The sequence below is a fragment of the Bombus affinis genome, chromosome 13, assembly GCF_024516045.1.
Source record: "Bombus affinis isolate iyBomAffi1 chromosome 13, iyBomAffi1.2, whole genome shotgun sequence".
NCBI classification, from domain to species: domain Eukaryota; kingdom Metazoa; phylum Arthropoda; class Insecta; order Hymenoptera; family Apidae; genus Bombus; species Bombus affinis.
Window position 1 is genome coordinate 11521115 of NC_066356.1, and position 17010 is coordinate 11538124.

At 47.0% G+C, this 17010-nt stretch overlaps 1 protein-coding gene across 1 annotated transcript; it reads left to right on the forward strand.

The window, feature by feature from the left end:
- The first annotated feature begins 302 nt into the window (after window positions 1-302).
- On the forward strand, window positions 303-16799 carry LOC126923692 (uncharacterized). The gene is made up of 8 exons (XM_050737388.1): window positions 303-384; window positions 12267-12368; window positions 12495-12604; window positions 12942-13117; window positions 15604-15834; window positions 16109-16256; window positions 16345-16489; window positions 16555-16799. Exons 1-8 carry the CDS (start codon window positions 303-305, stop codon window positions 16797-16799), a joined length of 1239 nt encoding a protein of 412 aa, XP_050593345.1.
- Window positions 16800-17010: the final 211 nt, after the last annotated feature.

A 17010-nucleotide genomic window follows, 5' to 3' on the forward strand; every position in this document is an offset into this window, starting at 1 on the left:
TTGCGAGGCAGCGTCTCGCGATCGAGCCTTGTATGCAAAATAACTATTCGTGGAAAAGCGAATCGAGTGGGTGGTGTCGCCAGTGCCGTACCCGGTGTCGAACGAATCCTGTGCTCGTCGAACAAGTTTCCCGGACGTCTGGTTCATCGGGAGAAAAATTGGCGATGTTGCGTGTCGGGCGCGTAGCATGCCGCGCGACAGGTTTGCTTTTTGACAGGTTGCCTTTCTTTCGAGAGGTAAAGGGTCCGGTGAAAGAGCGGACGAAGGAAAAAGGACGAGGAGAGTGGAAAGAAAGGGAGAAGATGGGGTATCGCGGCGGCCCTGGAGGAGGAGGACGCGGAGAATGCGAGAGGGTCTGCGCTGGAATGGGAATCGGAGGTGGGAGTGAGAGTGGGAGTGAGGAATCGTCCGGGAGAGGCCATAGGAAAACCGGTTGCCAATCTGCGCGGACGTTGGACATCGGCGAACATACTAGCGGAGAAAAGGCTAAAAAGACCGGCACTCCGGTTTTCAGCAAACCGATCCGCCGATCGATTTTCATCGATTCTTGATGCAGACCACCGTGAACGAAAACGTAAAACAAATGGTAAAAGCAATTACTCGTTAGGAGAGAGAAAATCCATCGGAAAGCCGGCGAACGCAAAGGCAACGCGCGCACGAAGAAAAACGTCACGACGAGGTCATCCTCGATCCAGTTTGAAACCGAAACGATCGAGGATCGCTGGTCGGAAACTCGATCCTTAATCTCGTTGGAAGATCTAAACGCCGATCGATTCGTCTCTTCGCCCTTTCTCCCAGAGTCGCGGCGTCTATCGAAAGCTTCGAATCTAATCGGCATTCGATTAATCGTTCGTTTTTGCTATCGAACGGCAAAGGATTGAACGCAGGATAAAGCTTGATAAAGCGATAGGATGGCGGACCGATGGATCGAGATTACGTCGTCCGGCGTGGCTGATCTAGCGGATCTACTTTTTTCAAGGACGATGCATCGCGACGCGTGATCGACGGGAAACTTTTCCCACTTTTTCCACGCGGTAGAACTGGGTCTTAGGTGGCCGGTCGTTGAACGATCCTCGCGACGCGTTCAATTTTTACGGTTAAGGAAGAATAGCGGTGCACCACGAAAAATCTGTACAGTTATCGCGCCGAAGACTCGCGATCTTTGACACGGGATTCTTTAGGTCGGTGTTGCACGAATGGCGATCCGTCGATGGAGGAAACGTGCCATCTTCCATTCTTCGACGCTTCTTTAACATTCCGTGCCACGCTGGCTACGACGTACCCTCGTAAACGTCATTCACCGTGGAAAGTTTTTCCGCTAAAACTCAGCCGTTAGATGCTGAAAGGCTCGGAGGCTACTGTTTAAAGCTCGATGCAACATATCCGCACGTCCCAGGCGATTCGTGCGAGGGAATCTTTCTCTCTGTGTATTTCACGAGCTCGGCGCGGCCCGAGCAAAAACCAGGCTGAAAAAGATTATCGAGATCCGTCGAACGAAAAGGCAATTTCGATTCGGTTGTTTCACGCCTGGACTTAACTGTATCTGGATAATGCTACAGGCGTAATCGATAGGAGGTAAAAAGGCAGCAGCGATCCTTTTAGACGGAGGGATAACTTTTTGCAACGAGTTAAATTTACTCCCTGCGTGGAGTTAATTTACGATCCTCGTTTCGTCGTAATTCACGGTGTATCGACGAGATCTTCTGGTCGAACGACGACCGAACGACGGAAAGCTTTAACCCGGAGTGCCGATAGCGTGGATGACCTCTTCCCCTGGCGGATTTTCTGCGTCTCCGTAGTTCACGCGACTGTTCCTCCAGCCAAATATGGCGGATACCGGTCGAACCACTCGCTGTGCACGCGTGTCGTGTCACCGTGGCTGCGTGGGCACGCGTGCCTGTGCGTGTAGAGACGAAGGACGGACAGCAGCACCCACGGGCGAATTCCTCCCGTTCGACGATCGTCTCTCGATGCCGTATAAGCTGCTTCGCGAAGCACAGGCGAGCCGTAAAAATTGCTCGTCGGTACCTCGCCTCCGTTTTAGGCGGACGATATCTTCTTGCCGGTTCGAACAACATCCGTACGCGACGATTGACACGTAAAGACCACCGCATTCGTCTCTTCTTTCCCCGATGTACAACGAATGCGCACGGTTCTTTCTAGCGTCTTTCCTTCCGCTTAATTTTCGAGACACGTCATTGTCACGTCAACGACATCGATCTTTATGAATTTCATTTACCTAGTTCATTTAGCTACTTTTCCACTGATCCTGTTCCCTGTTATACGAGTACGGTTTCTAAAAAAAAAAAAAAAAGAAATACGTTCGAACGAAATTCGTCGCTTCGTTTTTCTACGCTCGTATGTTGCTGCATAGGTGAAACGCATTAGACGAGTTCGGTAGTTCAGCTTCAAGGATTTCCACCTACCGGATTTACGCATCTGGGACGTAATTTCAGGCTGGTCTCGCGTCGCGTATAAAGTAGCAATTTTCGAGAAATGGAGTAGGTATAATCACCGCGTACCTCTTTGCGCTGCATTCTTACCGCGTCTCGAGTTTAGACGACTCGACGACGTTTTCTTCGACGATGCTGGTGGCCACTTAACCGTAATAATCGCTTTTCCCTCCACCTGACCTATCTCGAGAACGCTCGACATAGCCGTTAACCGGTCGTTTTCGCCATTGATGATAATCGGTGGAATACGAGAGTATAACGTCGCGCGGGCTTCGTCGTTGCCCGTTCCCTTCCTCGATGATCCCGCAATTCCTCAAAGTAGCCAGTCACTCGCAACTCGTTAACAAAGACGGCGTTTTCATCGAATAATCGTGGCCTCGAGTCCATCGAACGCTTCGCCAGTCGTGCCTAAATCAATGAAAATTCATCCAAAGACTCTTCTCGGCTTTCGCTTTAATCGTTTGACAGCGCGGAAAGAGAACATCTTCCCGCTTCGATAGAGATCGATCCTTTGAGAAACGTGACACGACGTTTAGCTCCTGAGACGTTCCATTCGGGGAAACGTTAATAAATTGATAAAATTCCTCTTGGAGATCGACTTAAACGCAAGCTGCACGGTGAAAATCAGGATTAACGAAGAATTAACGCTACGGCGTCCGAAAGGATAAAGATAGAAATAGCGACGAAAGTCCTGCGCGTAAGGAGAAAACAAAACACAGAAGAGCATTTTCTCGATCAGATACGAGGGGCGAGATTGTAAAGAGGGTCGACAGAGATCATAAAGTAATTGCAGGCGCAGGCCCGTTAACGAAACTATCCTCCATCGATTCTTTAATATCTACGCCATCGAATTAACGAAGGATCGCAAAAACGATCACGGCGATCGTTAATAAGCCGCGACGTTCTTAACCGACACGAGCATAAACGCCCGCTCTAACGATTAGTACGCGCGATGAATTCGCAAGTGGGTTCGTTCGCTCGTGTAAAAGTCGATCGCGAACCAATTGGTCGAGATGAGATTCTTCGGTTGGAATTTATCGCCGGCGATTGACCGGATTGGCGAGCGTGACGTTGGCCATTCGGGCTACGTGGATTCGCGTATGAAGAAAACTCATAGGTACAACCGTATCGAATATGCAACACGAGCGCGTTATCGGAAGCGAGTCGCGCGTACCTACAAGTTCCCGGACGGGCATCGTTCGTGCGTGTTCCTCGACGGAGACTGTATCGTAAGATTCCACTGTTCTGCCAATGATCGTTACCTGTGCTATCAAAGGTAATAAATCTGCGCTGGTTCGCGTACGTTCCGCCGCGAACGTTTACTTATATGTGACGATAATTGCACGTTATGGGCCCTGCTAACGACACGGTTCGAATTAAAAATAAATTAAACGCGAGTACACGCAAAACGGACGGTCATTTTTCTTGGCTATGGAGACTGCTGGGGAACTCGGACGAGAATCCTGTTGAACCGGGGAAGGAATTCGCGACAAAGACGCGATATAACGAGGTCGTAAAGCGAGTTCAAAATTAAGGCGATCGTTTCGCCGACGTCTTCCCCCGATGCCTACGCGTGCTTTCAGACGCTTCGACTATCAAAGTACAGTTCCATCGTCATCGCGAGATCGTTCAGGTTCGCACGAACTTTTCTTCCGCATCGCTGTATATCGTCGCTGGTTAATTCCGACCCTGCGAATCGTATACGTAATACTGCGAACTCGCGCGTATTGCGTTTGTTCAGAGTTCTTTCGTGCATATCCCTAACCTCGGAAATTCGGTTCAAAGGATTTCGTAAAATATGCGACTCGTTCGTTGTCCGTTCTACGTAAACGTTCTGCGTTTACCCTCTTCATCTGTGTTAATAAAGATATCTTTAGCCGAACTACGCAGCGAAATGGAAAACTTGAAACGATATTCGCGAACTGGAGAACCGTTCCCTCGCAGGGGACGTCCGAGAATCAACGTGGAAAGGACGAACTCGCGGAAACAATTAAATTCTCTGATCAGATAAGCGCGCGAGTATCCTCTGGAAAATGTATTCCGTGCTCGAGTCTGGAGCAGTACAAAGTCTGGATAATAAAGCGTGCCGGAAGTCGCCTGCGGATAGAGTCAGATTCGATATCTGGACGATGACAGTACAAGGAAGTCTCCTTCAACGACAAAGGATCGTTCTTCGTAGGATAAGCTCGCAGCGTTGGGATTACGCGAGCGAAACTTATAGCCGTGGCATGGCGCGATACGATCTGAATTTCGATCGATGTCCAACTGTTTTCTCTTTCTACGAGGGAGCAGATGCGGGAAAAAACCGACCGTCACGGTTAGCGATGAAATTCCGTTACGCGTCGGTGGTAATCGAGGAATCGGCGACTTTGTTGGCGAAATACCGCGAATTCCACGGCTGAAAAGTCGACGCAGCTCGTTACGTTCCGCGTACAACAGATTGAAAGAATGCAGACCGAAAAAAATGCGCGTCGAACGGCCACGTAACGACGCGTGTGAACGTTTTATGCACCGGTGATCCGAAGCGTAAAATTGTTTAAATAATCGGCTCGGCCGTGGTGGACCGGTGGCGATTTAACCGTTGCCGAGATTACCGAAAATGTGCATAACGGTAGTCGCTGGCTTCGCGCATAATTTCTGCACGGATCGCCGCCATGATAAATTATTCATTCTGCATTTGGCGCGCGCGATGCACCTTGCTCCCTGTGTCTCTTGTATTTCGTGACTAGCCGCGACCCTACGACCGACCGATCCTCCGACGTCATTTGCATCCTCCCCGCTCCACGATTATTTCTTCGAATCGTGGAAGAAAATCGACGGCCTCTTCTCCGTAGGAATCTTCCTGCGAAGCAATAGTCCGTGTCCTACATGAAATTTTGGAGAAAAAAGAACATGGGAAATTAACGTACTTAATGTAAGGTACTTAATAATTTATGAGATTAGAACGGCAGAATATTTCTACGTACATACGATGAAAAGTAACTATTGCGTATATTTCGAAATCGTTTTCAAATTTTACAGTTTTAATCGGAGCGGTCGTTTCTCGTCGCGATACTTTATAAAAATGTTCAGCGGTAAACGAGACACTGCCGTTGTTGGATCGCTACTTCTCTCTTATCGTTACTCACGATTCACAAAGAGTCAACCAGCTCTAAACAGCTTGAAATTAGTCAGCGTGTTACCGAGTAGTTGCTCGCACCATAGCCAAGAGTCAGAGGACTGACGTCATTCCCATTTAGATGTATAGCGTTTCTGCCCGTTCCGCGGATTTCCAGCATTGCGTTTCGCGTCGTTGCAAAGACGCGATATTTCTAGGATTTTTACGATTCCTATAGCTCGCGTTCGTAGGTTCATAGCTGATCTTTGTACGACCTCGATACGCCGGACCTGGATCCATCGACATAAGCCGGACAGGATCGAACAGTAGCGGTAACAGTAGATGTAAAGGACAGAGAGCAGCTGACCCAAAGCAAATTCCAACGTCGATCTCCGGATTTGTTCGTATCACGGTAAAGAATAAGATTCTTTAGCTGCTGCCGGCGTTCGATCACATTATCGTCCACCTCGATGGTCCAAGTCCGGATCCTGCCTCTCAACACGTCGTTTAACAACCGGCGGCTGTTGCGAGGCAGAAAATAACGAAACGCGTGCTTAAGATTCGCTCGTGGCGTCCCAGACTTTGTGCCAATCTCCCGGCGGAATCTACCTAACGATTCAGCGAATGAAGAACCTCTTTACATCTTGCGGGCGATTAAGGGGAAATCACTTAGCTTTTGCTCTATCGAAATTGCTTGTTCATCATCGAAACCGGTCTGCTATTTTCAGTTACGTAATTCCAGCGAAGGACGAGGATTTAGCATAGGAGATAGCAAGGAGATAACAGAGAGGCGTCGATCGTTGCCCTCGTTGTTTCAGGCATCCAACGATACGTCCAGACCAAGCCAGCGAACGTTCGTTCTTCGCCATTTTCGCTTTCTGATCCGCGGAGTAATCGTCAGACGGCGAACGGATGCTCGCTTACGCTTTTATTTCGAAATTTTACTAGACGCTCGCTCGTTTGATCGTAAACGCACCATAAGGACGCTCTAGACTCTAGACTTTAGAGACACCGGCGTAGCGATACGCGTGCTCGTGTACGCGCGGTTTCGCGGTGATTCTTTCATTTTCACCTAACCCCATCGACGGAATCGCAGGGCGCTAACGATCGCTGATCATCGGTGATTTACCGCTGGCAGCTGTTGTAATCGGGGCGGCGCGGCGCGGCGCAGCGTGGCGTGTATCGCGCCGTGGCCAAAGGAACCGGAATGAAATCACCGTTACCGAGTCCGCTCCTCTTTTATCACTCTCGCGGCCAACCTGCTTCGCATCGATTACGAACTTTCGATCCTGTTACGCAGTCGTGGTACGCTTCGTGCGTTCTGTTCACCGCGTCTAGCCAGCTCGAGGCAACAGGCAGATTTCTTCTGTGATCTTCGGTCTCTCGATTATAATATTTCGCGAGCTCCGCGATACGGCACATGTTATTTTACCACGTACTTGCACGCGTTTTCTCCTAAAGTATCGGAATAAATTCTTATTCTCGTAAATTAGCGCGGCAAGAATGAAATCAATCAGTTTGCCTGGCCAGACACTCGTACGTCTATCCGTTTCCTTTTCGTTTTTGAAAATTATTTAAAAACGAAGCGATAAAATTGCTTTTACGATAGCCTGTAGAGGAAAAATTGCAAAGTCGAGACAGCTGTTGCCTGCAGTCATCTACAACGGTTAATCCTTAAGCAGACATTGAAATTGCTCGCGTCTTTTTCTGAGAAAAGGTAATACGCGCGGCAACACGCGCAACTGTTGCATTGTTGAAGGGAAAATAACTGACGGTGGCGCGTGGAGATCGAGAAACGACAACGACGAGTAATTGAATTACGTACAGTGGTGACGTTTGAATTAGCGAGGCGGCGAATTTATTTGCATAACCGAGAAAACGTAGGCGTTCGTTTAATTAACGTCGTTGGTAACGAGAAATGGAAATTGTGGCAATTAATATCGCGCGTTTTTAATTGGCAACCGATGTAGCCTACAAGTACGTTTATCCGAACTCTATTTATCGAAACGAAATGTTAGCTTAACGCCCAATTAAAATCTCTCTCGGATCAATCGGGTTATTCGTATTCGACTCTTTCGTGTTCGCGTAATCTGGCCTTGGATAACTACAATTATCAACGTATTATTACGTGTACGAAGTTGGGCCGAGCACAAAGTCGAGAAGAAAGAATTTCGATTAGAAAATGTAAAATTAGAAATAACGTTGCGCAGCTTGACTCGTAAAATCGATCGACTTTTCGATATCGATGGTTGGTAAAGCATGATGCGAGAGGACCCTCTGAGAAATCTATCCAGCGTAGAATCGAAACTCGCCTACCAGCGGCGTGTTCTAACTGTAACTTCGAAAGCGTATCGATTTACGAGCAATCCATTCCGCTTGCAACCGGAAGTCGTAGAAAGCTCTCGAAGGAATCTTGGCGATATAAAAGTCGGCTGCGACCGAGGCGATTGCCTTTTCAGTGTCTCCAAAACTGATCTCTCGGTTACCGTAGATATCCATGCGGGCGCTGCATCCCTGTCGATTTTGTACCGCTCGAAGTACCGGCAACGTTATAACGATGGTTGTTATTACAGCACGGTGCAGATCGTGAAGCTACGAATTGATTCCGTAGTCAATTTCGTGTCGGCGAAATGAAACACGATTTCGTTTCGTTACAACGCGTATAATTGCAAGGTGTAATCCATTTCTCGTGCGAGTCGTTCTACACGCTGTGCAGCGAGATGAAGCTAAATCGAAGCATCGAGTAACGGCATTAATTAATGCACCGACCGGCACAGTTGCGTTCGACGTTTGTAGTATCAATTATATTATTATCATTATTATTATTAATAACACGAATTATATATCCATACGTATAAATACGGTAGTACGACTAGAAAAATTTAATACCACGGAATAGAACGTAGGACCTGGTAAAAAATCGTTAACAGGAAGATAATGGTATGTACGAATATTTTTTGTTGAACGAGATGTACGTAAACCGTGTAACAACCGGTAGTAAGTATGTGTGGAAGGGCACGCCTACGTAAGTACGTACGAGCTTCCTGCTCGACCGACCGATTCTTTGCTGCCGTCTACCTATCGACCAGTTTAATTGCTGGCTACAGATATTCCCGCCTTCGTGGTCTGCCCTTCTCGACTCACGGTTATTCGTTGTACAGTTAACGTCGCGTGGACGCACGGACGACGGGCCACGAATGTTAATCGCGTCGCACCGGATTTCCACCCTTTCTTTATCCGTCTGCCTTACGTGGAAAATGGGGTCGAATGCACTGCGTGCATTTGTCGTCGAGAGACACGCGACCGTGCGAGAACCTTCTGGCCCCACTTGGCATCCCACTTGTAGGTCAATTTAAATAAATTAGTTGGTTTGTAGAGTTTCGGTAAAGGCCTCTCGTGGAAAGAGTTCGCTTTTGATTCTCATTGATCGTAAATTGGTTCTTATTTATTCAAACGTCGGTAAATCAACTTGGCACCGTAATCCGTGCAACACAGGGCGTGTTACACAGCGATGGTGCGTAATTATGCAGCTCGGTTCTCGTCTTAACACCGAGGTCGGTAATGGCCTCAAATTATTGTAATCCCGGGGATCGTACGTTGTCGTAATTTACATCAATTCCTTCTTGTTTCCCGGCAACTTTGCGAAACAGTCGAAAAAAGGGCGTCCGAGAAGGTACAAGAGAAAGAGACAGAAAGCGGAAGAGTAGAACACCAGTCACTAGCAGGCGAATCCGGCAAAAAGCATCCACGATACATGGAACGTTTCGCCATCGACAGTGAAACCGATCTACCGATTCTCTTCGTCGAGCTCGCGTGTTGTCGCAAAGAAACACGAGAAACAAAGAAGAAAGCAGTAGGAGTTAATCTTTCTCGGGATCGAAGCAGTTATCCATGGTAGATATCGAGTCGAAATAAAGATAGCTTCAGCGTCTAGATGATCTATATGCTGATAATAACGGTTGAATCGCGATTAAAGAGGGCGTTTCAAAGGCTGATATTAGATCGTTGTATGCGAAGATTACCACGAACGATAGAGACATTTTATGATTAAGCGAGAGAATTTTAAATATCACGTATACGTGGAAACGAAAGCACAAATAAAAACACAACTGTAACAGAGAATCTATCGACAACGAACTGATTTCTAAGATCGATGTCGGATGTAAGAAACGTGACTCGTCGAAAATCTGCAAATTCCGGTCGACGCACTGGCGACACAGCGCGAACGTTTAAAAATATACGCAAGGCACGAAGAAAGTCCTATCGACAGACGTAAAAAGCGCAAAGCGATTAACGCGGAGGGCGAGCGAAGAAGCGTACGAAGGTCGCAGGTCGGGAAAACCACGCGAGAGCATAGGTCGACTCGGAGTTCTTCGTAATCCTGCAGAGATCTTAATCTTCGAAGGACGGAGAAAAGATCGGAAAGAAATCGAAAGAGAGAAACGAGTAAAACGAAGCTCGATAGCGGAGGAGAAGGGGAAACGTACAGAAGAACGGAATTCTGAGAGAGCGGGGCGATGCGTGCTTCTCGGATTTAATGGCGGCAAAGAGAACAGGAAGGGATCGGAAACTCGGCGAGAATAATAAAGAAGAAAGGTACAGGGGTCACGTAGCCCCTCTCTCGCAACATGGAGAATCGTTCGCGGAACGAAGAACCGGCAGCGTTCGGGCGAAACGATTATCCGGTAATGAAAGCGGATCCCTATCGGCGGCATAAATTACCAAGACAATAGGCCGAGTGTCCGAACCGAGCAGGGACGCTCGAAAAAAGTGTCTGCTCGTTGTTGGACCGTCGACGAGGTTGAAAAACTCGAAACAGGAAGTCCTCCGTGCGTCTGACAGTAGGGTAAATAAACGACATCGCGGTTGAACACGAGACAGAGAGAGAGAGAGAGAGAGAGAGAGAGAGAGAGAACAGCGAAGAAGAAGAAATGGGAAGTGCAGGATCTCTCGCGGTGACTACGACGTTAGGAGAACGCCGCTGATCAAAACACAAAGAGGAGACGCAGGCGAGGAAAGAACAATAAGAAGAAGGAGAAGAAGGAGAAAAAGAAGACGAAGAAAAGAAAGGAACAACGAGTCGGGCATCGAAAGAGGAACGAGTAAAAGAGGCTCCTGCAAAAACGTAGCGGACGTCGAAAATGAAAAAAGGACTAGAGAGAAAGAACAAAAGAAGAAGAAGAAGAAGAAGAAGAAGAAGATGAAGATGATGAAGAAGAAGAGGAAGAAGATGATGAAGAAGAAGGAGAAGAAGAAGAAGAAGAAGGTCACGGACCTCTGTCGAGAGATGGCTCGAGGATCGTACCTACTACAGGTGGTTGCACTGCCTGGGGAAACACTTTAAACTCGCTAATGGAAAAGACCGCCGATCCTCGGGCTATTTGAAAGTGACACAACGTGCAGTCATGTAATTTGCGCGTTAATCGCGACCTGATGTACTCGCGGAAACCGTGAACAACCAGTTACGGCAGACACGAGCTACGCGGGTGACTTTTCATCGTTCGTACTTGTCACGATGCGCGACGGCTCGAAAGCGAGACGGACATCGAGTTAACGATCACGAGGAATTTTCTCTTCCAGAAGGAAATCAACGAAAGGTTATAAAATTCTCCGAGAATGTACTATGTGGTAGTATCTAAATCACGCAAGAGAACAAATCTATCAGAGGATGGGATCGTTTAATTGCTTCGATTCGTAGGCAAACGTTATCGGTTCATCTTGAAACAGCAACCCGGTTCCTCGTTCGCCGACAGAGTTGGGCTGTGCGCGAAACTTTCCCGACTTCGTTCTCCTGTCGTAGGAAAGGTACGCCGCGTTCTTTAACGGCGTGTTGCCCGCGTGACGATGATACTTCACCGTGAATTATTGCCCGACCTGCGTAGTTGGCTGCAAAGTGCGTGTGCTACGTCCCGCAGAGATATTGCGCTTGTTCCAAAGAACAACGCCGCAACTATATATCAAACGACAACCACGATATCGTTTCGAGTATACGGTGTTTCTGGATGAAATCGTTGGTCGTGGCTCTTGGTAATCGCGCGGAGATCTCAATTATCGGCCATTGGATTTTTCTTCGCCGAGAGCCAGCCGATCGACAGCGAATCTACCATTAGTCAAATACAATTATCGATGGCGATTTAACGATCACGAGGGGCTACATCGATCGCGATCGAATCGTCCGAAAATTCAATTGCCCAGGAAGCAAATGAACCACGCGTCGCGCGATTATTTCTTCTCCTATCTCGTCGTTTTTTCGCGGCCGGATGCAACGTTCTTACATCGCGATAATGTAAACCGGTGGTTTAGGTGTATCACACGGACGTTACTCGCCAACGGTGAAAGTATCCATCGTCGAGTTCCGCGAATAAACAGGGTCCAACCCAAAGGGATGTACATCAGAGCGCGGGTTTCTCGAGCGCGCAATGTCGAGCTGCTCGCTTTTCAAGGTCGAGACGCTTACGACTTTATGGAGCAATTACGGTGGTATACTGCGAGTTAGTTTGCGGCTACGTCGTACTTTTCTCTTCGTTTTTCTCGCGTTCGCCGTCGGACGAGATTCCTCTTTGCAAGTTTCTCGCCCATTTTTCCGAAACGCGTCTAATCTATCTGACCGATATCGCTCCATAGATGTTCGATATTAAATTGCTCGCGTATACGCAATATCGATCGAGTTGAAACGATTTCTCATCCGAAATCCCTTCTGGGTTTTTCTGTTCCAGTTCAGAGCAAAGTGAGATGCTCGGAACAGTGGATGGAGGTTGACATCGTAAGGAGTAGTCCGCAAGCGAGGATATATCTGCAACAGATGAAGGACTTTCCAGGTAAAGATCGATTCCCTTCGTGTTTCTGGCTATTGTCGGCCGTACGCCGACGTGGCCGTGAGATATAGAATCGGGATGCAAAGGTAGACGCGTATTTTACACGTTGAAACGTATCTTCTTTTGCAGACGAAGCTTGCAAACCTCGGCTTAGCAACGGCGTCGCCACGTTCCGATTACCGCTCTTAGAGCAGGACATGTTGCGATGCGGTATCACTAGAGTCGTTAACAAAGTCACGGTAGGGAGTAATTACGAGTCTGATCGCTGATAAAACTATCGCATCCGAATAATTAAAATGATCGAATAATTTAGCGAACAGGGCGGTGCGCCGCGTGATTTATGGATCGTTCGATCGACTTTGTCGGATCTGATCGAAAGTTGTTTTCTTCGAACCTCGTGATTGACTGCGCGTGTAAAATAAAAACAGGTTGGCTCCGAGCTAAATAAAATCAAAGGTCGAACGAACGTATCGATTCGTGCTCAGAGTTGGCGATAAGTTGTTAGGACTCGTTTCATTGTTTCGATCGGCGATCCCATGGATTCGAGCAAAATTACACACGCATAATGATACACAGGGTCAGAAGGTGTACTTTCATCGGATAATAGTGGAGGAGCCGGCGGATTCCAGCAAGCACACGTTCACCGTAAAGTGTGTTATCACCGAAGTCGTTGTGAAACCTGGAATCTCGATCGCAACCAATCACACCGCGGTTCGACGCAGCGTTCTTCCAGCAGGTTTCCAGGAACCCGAGTGAGTTTATCTTTCACCTTAATATTCTGTTTCTACGCTATTTATTCTCTAAACTTATTCGCACGATTTTCCACTTATCGTTTCACGATAGAACTCCTTTTCCGATCGGTTAGAATCACATAATCCAGTCTTCGCCGTTCGTACGTTAAGCGATCGTGCGCGCGCAATAATAATTGCGTATTCGCGTCAAGGATATTCTATTCGCTCTAAGCGATCGCGAGAACAAGCAACGACTAAAATTATGTTTGAGACTTTCATCCATCTGTGACTCTTTGTTTTACGAAGAACCTTGGCTCTTCGATAGTTTAAACGGTTGCAACCTTCCGGGCTGCGCCTGCAGTGAAATAAGATCATGCCTAGTCAGACCAGAGGTTCGCTCTTGCTTCGTAGCAAGCAATTAATCGCAATTGTATAGACAGCTGGTAAAACTGTTCGATCAAAGGGGAACGGTAATTCTCGATTTAGGTACTGCTTGTCGGCTTACTGGTAATTATTCGCGTCATACTGATATACAGTGAGAGTCAAAAGTGAGTATACATTACAGACTTACTTACGTAATATTCACATAATATCATAATATTACGATAAATAACATAATATTTTTCGGCAAATTTCGCGTCTTCAACACGTATACTCGCCTTTTGATTTTCACTGTACCGTTGGCAAGATGCTCGTTTACCTTTTACCTTTTTGTTCGGTCTAAAATTATATTTTTCGAAACGATTCGCTCGACCGTTAGCGCTGCGCTGAATGATCGAACGTTTCAGTTATATAGATTTGCAACGAGATACGCTTCTGGGGACTCGAACGACTTTTTGTCAATCCATAGAATATAACAGCGGTGGGGATAAGCAAGGAGGCCAAAGCGTACCGCGGATAATAAGTTCAAGTATTCGTCGCTTTCTAATTCAAACGAGTGCGAGCTGAACGAAGATGGACGTTTGTTGTGGTCGCCAAGTTGATTCATGATTCCACGTTCCATTTATTCCTCGAGTCTATACCGGCGCAGGTGCTGGAAAACCTGAAATGTAATTTTAGCCTTGCGTACATCGCGTCACAGAGTCTCCCTTCCTTTTCCTGCTCGTTCGATAAAACTGACTTCTCCATAGTCATTCGTATTCTCCGTGTATTACTGGTAAAACGTTTCGACCGGCGCGCGACCATCCAAGGAGATCTTTTTGTTTGCCCGGAACATGTAAATGTCGCTTAAGAGACACTAACGACCACTTCGAAGTAGGCTGCGCGTTCCGTTTCTAAACGTTAAACGGCCTGTTAAAACCTTGTTTGAATAATTCGTATATCCACAGGATTTTCCACCTTTCGTTCCAATTTTCCTGTGTTTTTGTCCTCAGCGACGATCGATTCTAATACTCGACGAGTTTTCAAACTTGATTCTCTCGAAAATGAGGCCTCCGACGCAATTTCGTTACCCTCGATCTTCTTACTTTGATGACTTGGCCATTAACTTAATTTTAGTTGGCAACGGAGTAGGCCTCTTCCTATTTTCCGTCGATGAAAGTCGCTTCGCGAGGCGACATTCTTCCCTGGTATACTCTCCGTGGCAGCCATACACGCGCTGAATTTTTGTCTCGTTCCTGTTTCGCGGCGCTAATTTATTGGTACTAATCGATCGTACCTCGCCGTGCCCGTGGATTCTGCGAATCGTCGATGTCGCCGCTCAACCAGGAAGCCGTAAAATCTTTATTGTTGAATTATCACGCGGTATCTCGCGTGGCCGATGCTCGGGGTCGAGCTACGCACTACGGGCAAATTCTTTCTCGATCTTGATAACTGTTTCTGCTTCCACGAAGTCGATGGAATTGCATGCCTGCCCGATTGGATGCGTCCATCGCGATTAGGGATCACCGTCGACCGCATTGGCCGACTATCGAGGGATGATCGAACAACTGAAAATTCCTCGGATACTCAGCGATCGCGTCGTCCATATACATCCATTCGATCTACGGATGATAACAGATGCGAACAAGAAAAACAACCATCGACGATCGTGTCGTCCAAACGGAAACTTCGTCTTTGTCCCTGTTTTTTTTTTTTTTCTTCTGGCTTCATCATCGTCCTCTGTCTTTAGTACCGTTCCGTTCGCTTGTGCCGTTCGATCGTCGAAAGACGTACGACGCAAAGGCTCGAACGAAACGACCGATGAGACGGCAGAAGTGGAAACGCGATTCAGGTCGATGCTAAGATTCGATGACTGTCGAAAGTAACCCAGGTCGCAGCACAGTTCGTTCGCCGCACTTTTCCATGTTTTCTTGCCAATCGCAAACAGTTTAATTTTGCTTCGGCCGACTACTGAATCATATAGACGTTCGCTCGTAGTTTTTGCCCGGAAATTACATTCAAACGCATCTTCCTCGGATTCGATAGTTCCATTTGCCAGATGGCCGCGTGTTATTCCCATTTCAACGGGAAACAAAGTTTCTTTCGTGGGTAGGAATTTTATGCGCATCTTTTGCTTCCTGTGACAGCGTGATCGACATCAGGGGAGAGATTTCCGAGTCGGCACCGGTACCGATATTGGGAGTCGGCGTCCGGCAAGGTGGCAATCTCGTTACCGGGGAACTGAACGTTAGCCCAGGTACGCCTTTGCAGATGGAGATCTTCCTGGACAATGGCTCTGCTCCCGTTTATGGACTCTTGGTTACTTATATGTTGGTCACTGATACCAAGACACAGGAGGAGACTATTATTATCAACGGGTGAGCGAGCAATTTCTACTTCGTTCCTATTTTAACCCTTTGATGGTGTAGCGAAAGAAGCCGGTATTTTAATTTATCAAACTATTTATCGAGCTAATAGCGTCACGATCATTTGGTTTTGAACAATAAACGAGATTAAAAGACGATATTAAGAGACGAATAGCACCAGCGACTACTCGATGATTACGAATAGAACGGAAATAAAAAGGAAAGGGTTAAAAGGGTTCGAATATACGAAAAAGAAAATATCATACGTAACTCTTTCTACTCTCAGCTGTTCCGTGGACCCATATCTGTTCGAAAATTTCAACACGGTGGATGGAGACTTTCTAACAGCGAAATTCCGAGCTTTCAAGTTTCCAGAGAGCACCTACGTCCAATTTCGTGGTACTGTTAACGTTTGTTTGGACAAATGCCAAGGGGTAAGACGCAATTCTGCCGCATCACACGTTCATCGTCATTTATGCCAATATCTAATTTCATCTACACCCAATGTATCCGATATTTCAGATCGAGTGCAGCAATGGTCAAATTGGATTCGGCAGGAAGAGAAGAGCCATCGACGTCTCAAATACTGACAATAACAAGCTGTTTGAAGTGACTATGTCTGCTCTCATTAAAGTGGATTTCGAGGAAGACGCAGTGGTCGATAAAGGTAGATCGATTGCCGTGTCTTATTCCAATTTTATTACTGTTTAATTAATATTCTGTATTTAACAGCCTTATCCGAGTTATACATCAGAAGAGGAAAGAACAGGACAAAAGCCAGAGCTGTGATCGCGGAAGAAGTGAGAGAGCAACCAGCTCCGACCACGATTAGGACGGAAGAAAGAGCTTTCATAGCGCAAGAGGTTAAAGAACAGTTCAAATACAAGGTTACCGAGACGGAGATAAACGGCTCGTCGTGTAGAACCGCAGTTGTAACTTTCGTCCTCGTTCTGTTCTGTCTCTGCAAATTTTTGTAAGATTCGAAGGGAACGATCTGCAAACCGATGAACGATCGTTGACTGTAAATAGAAAGCGGCTTGAGAACCGGCAGGATTCGAGTATATCGTGGATCGTGGGATAAAAGAATGGATCGAATGTTTAGCCGGATGTTAGCAAATATATTCTTTTCCTTCCTACGTAAGGAAAGACATGCGTATTCGTGCACGATTGAATGCATATTCGCTTTGT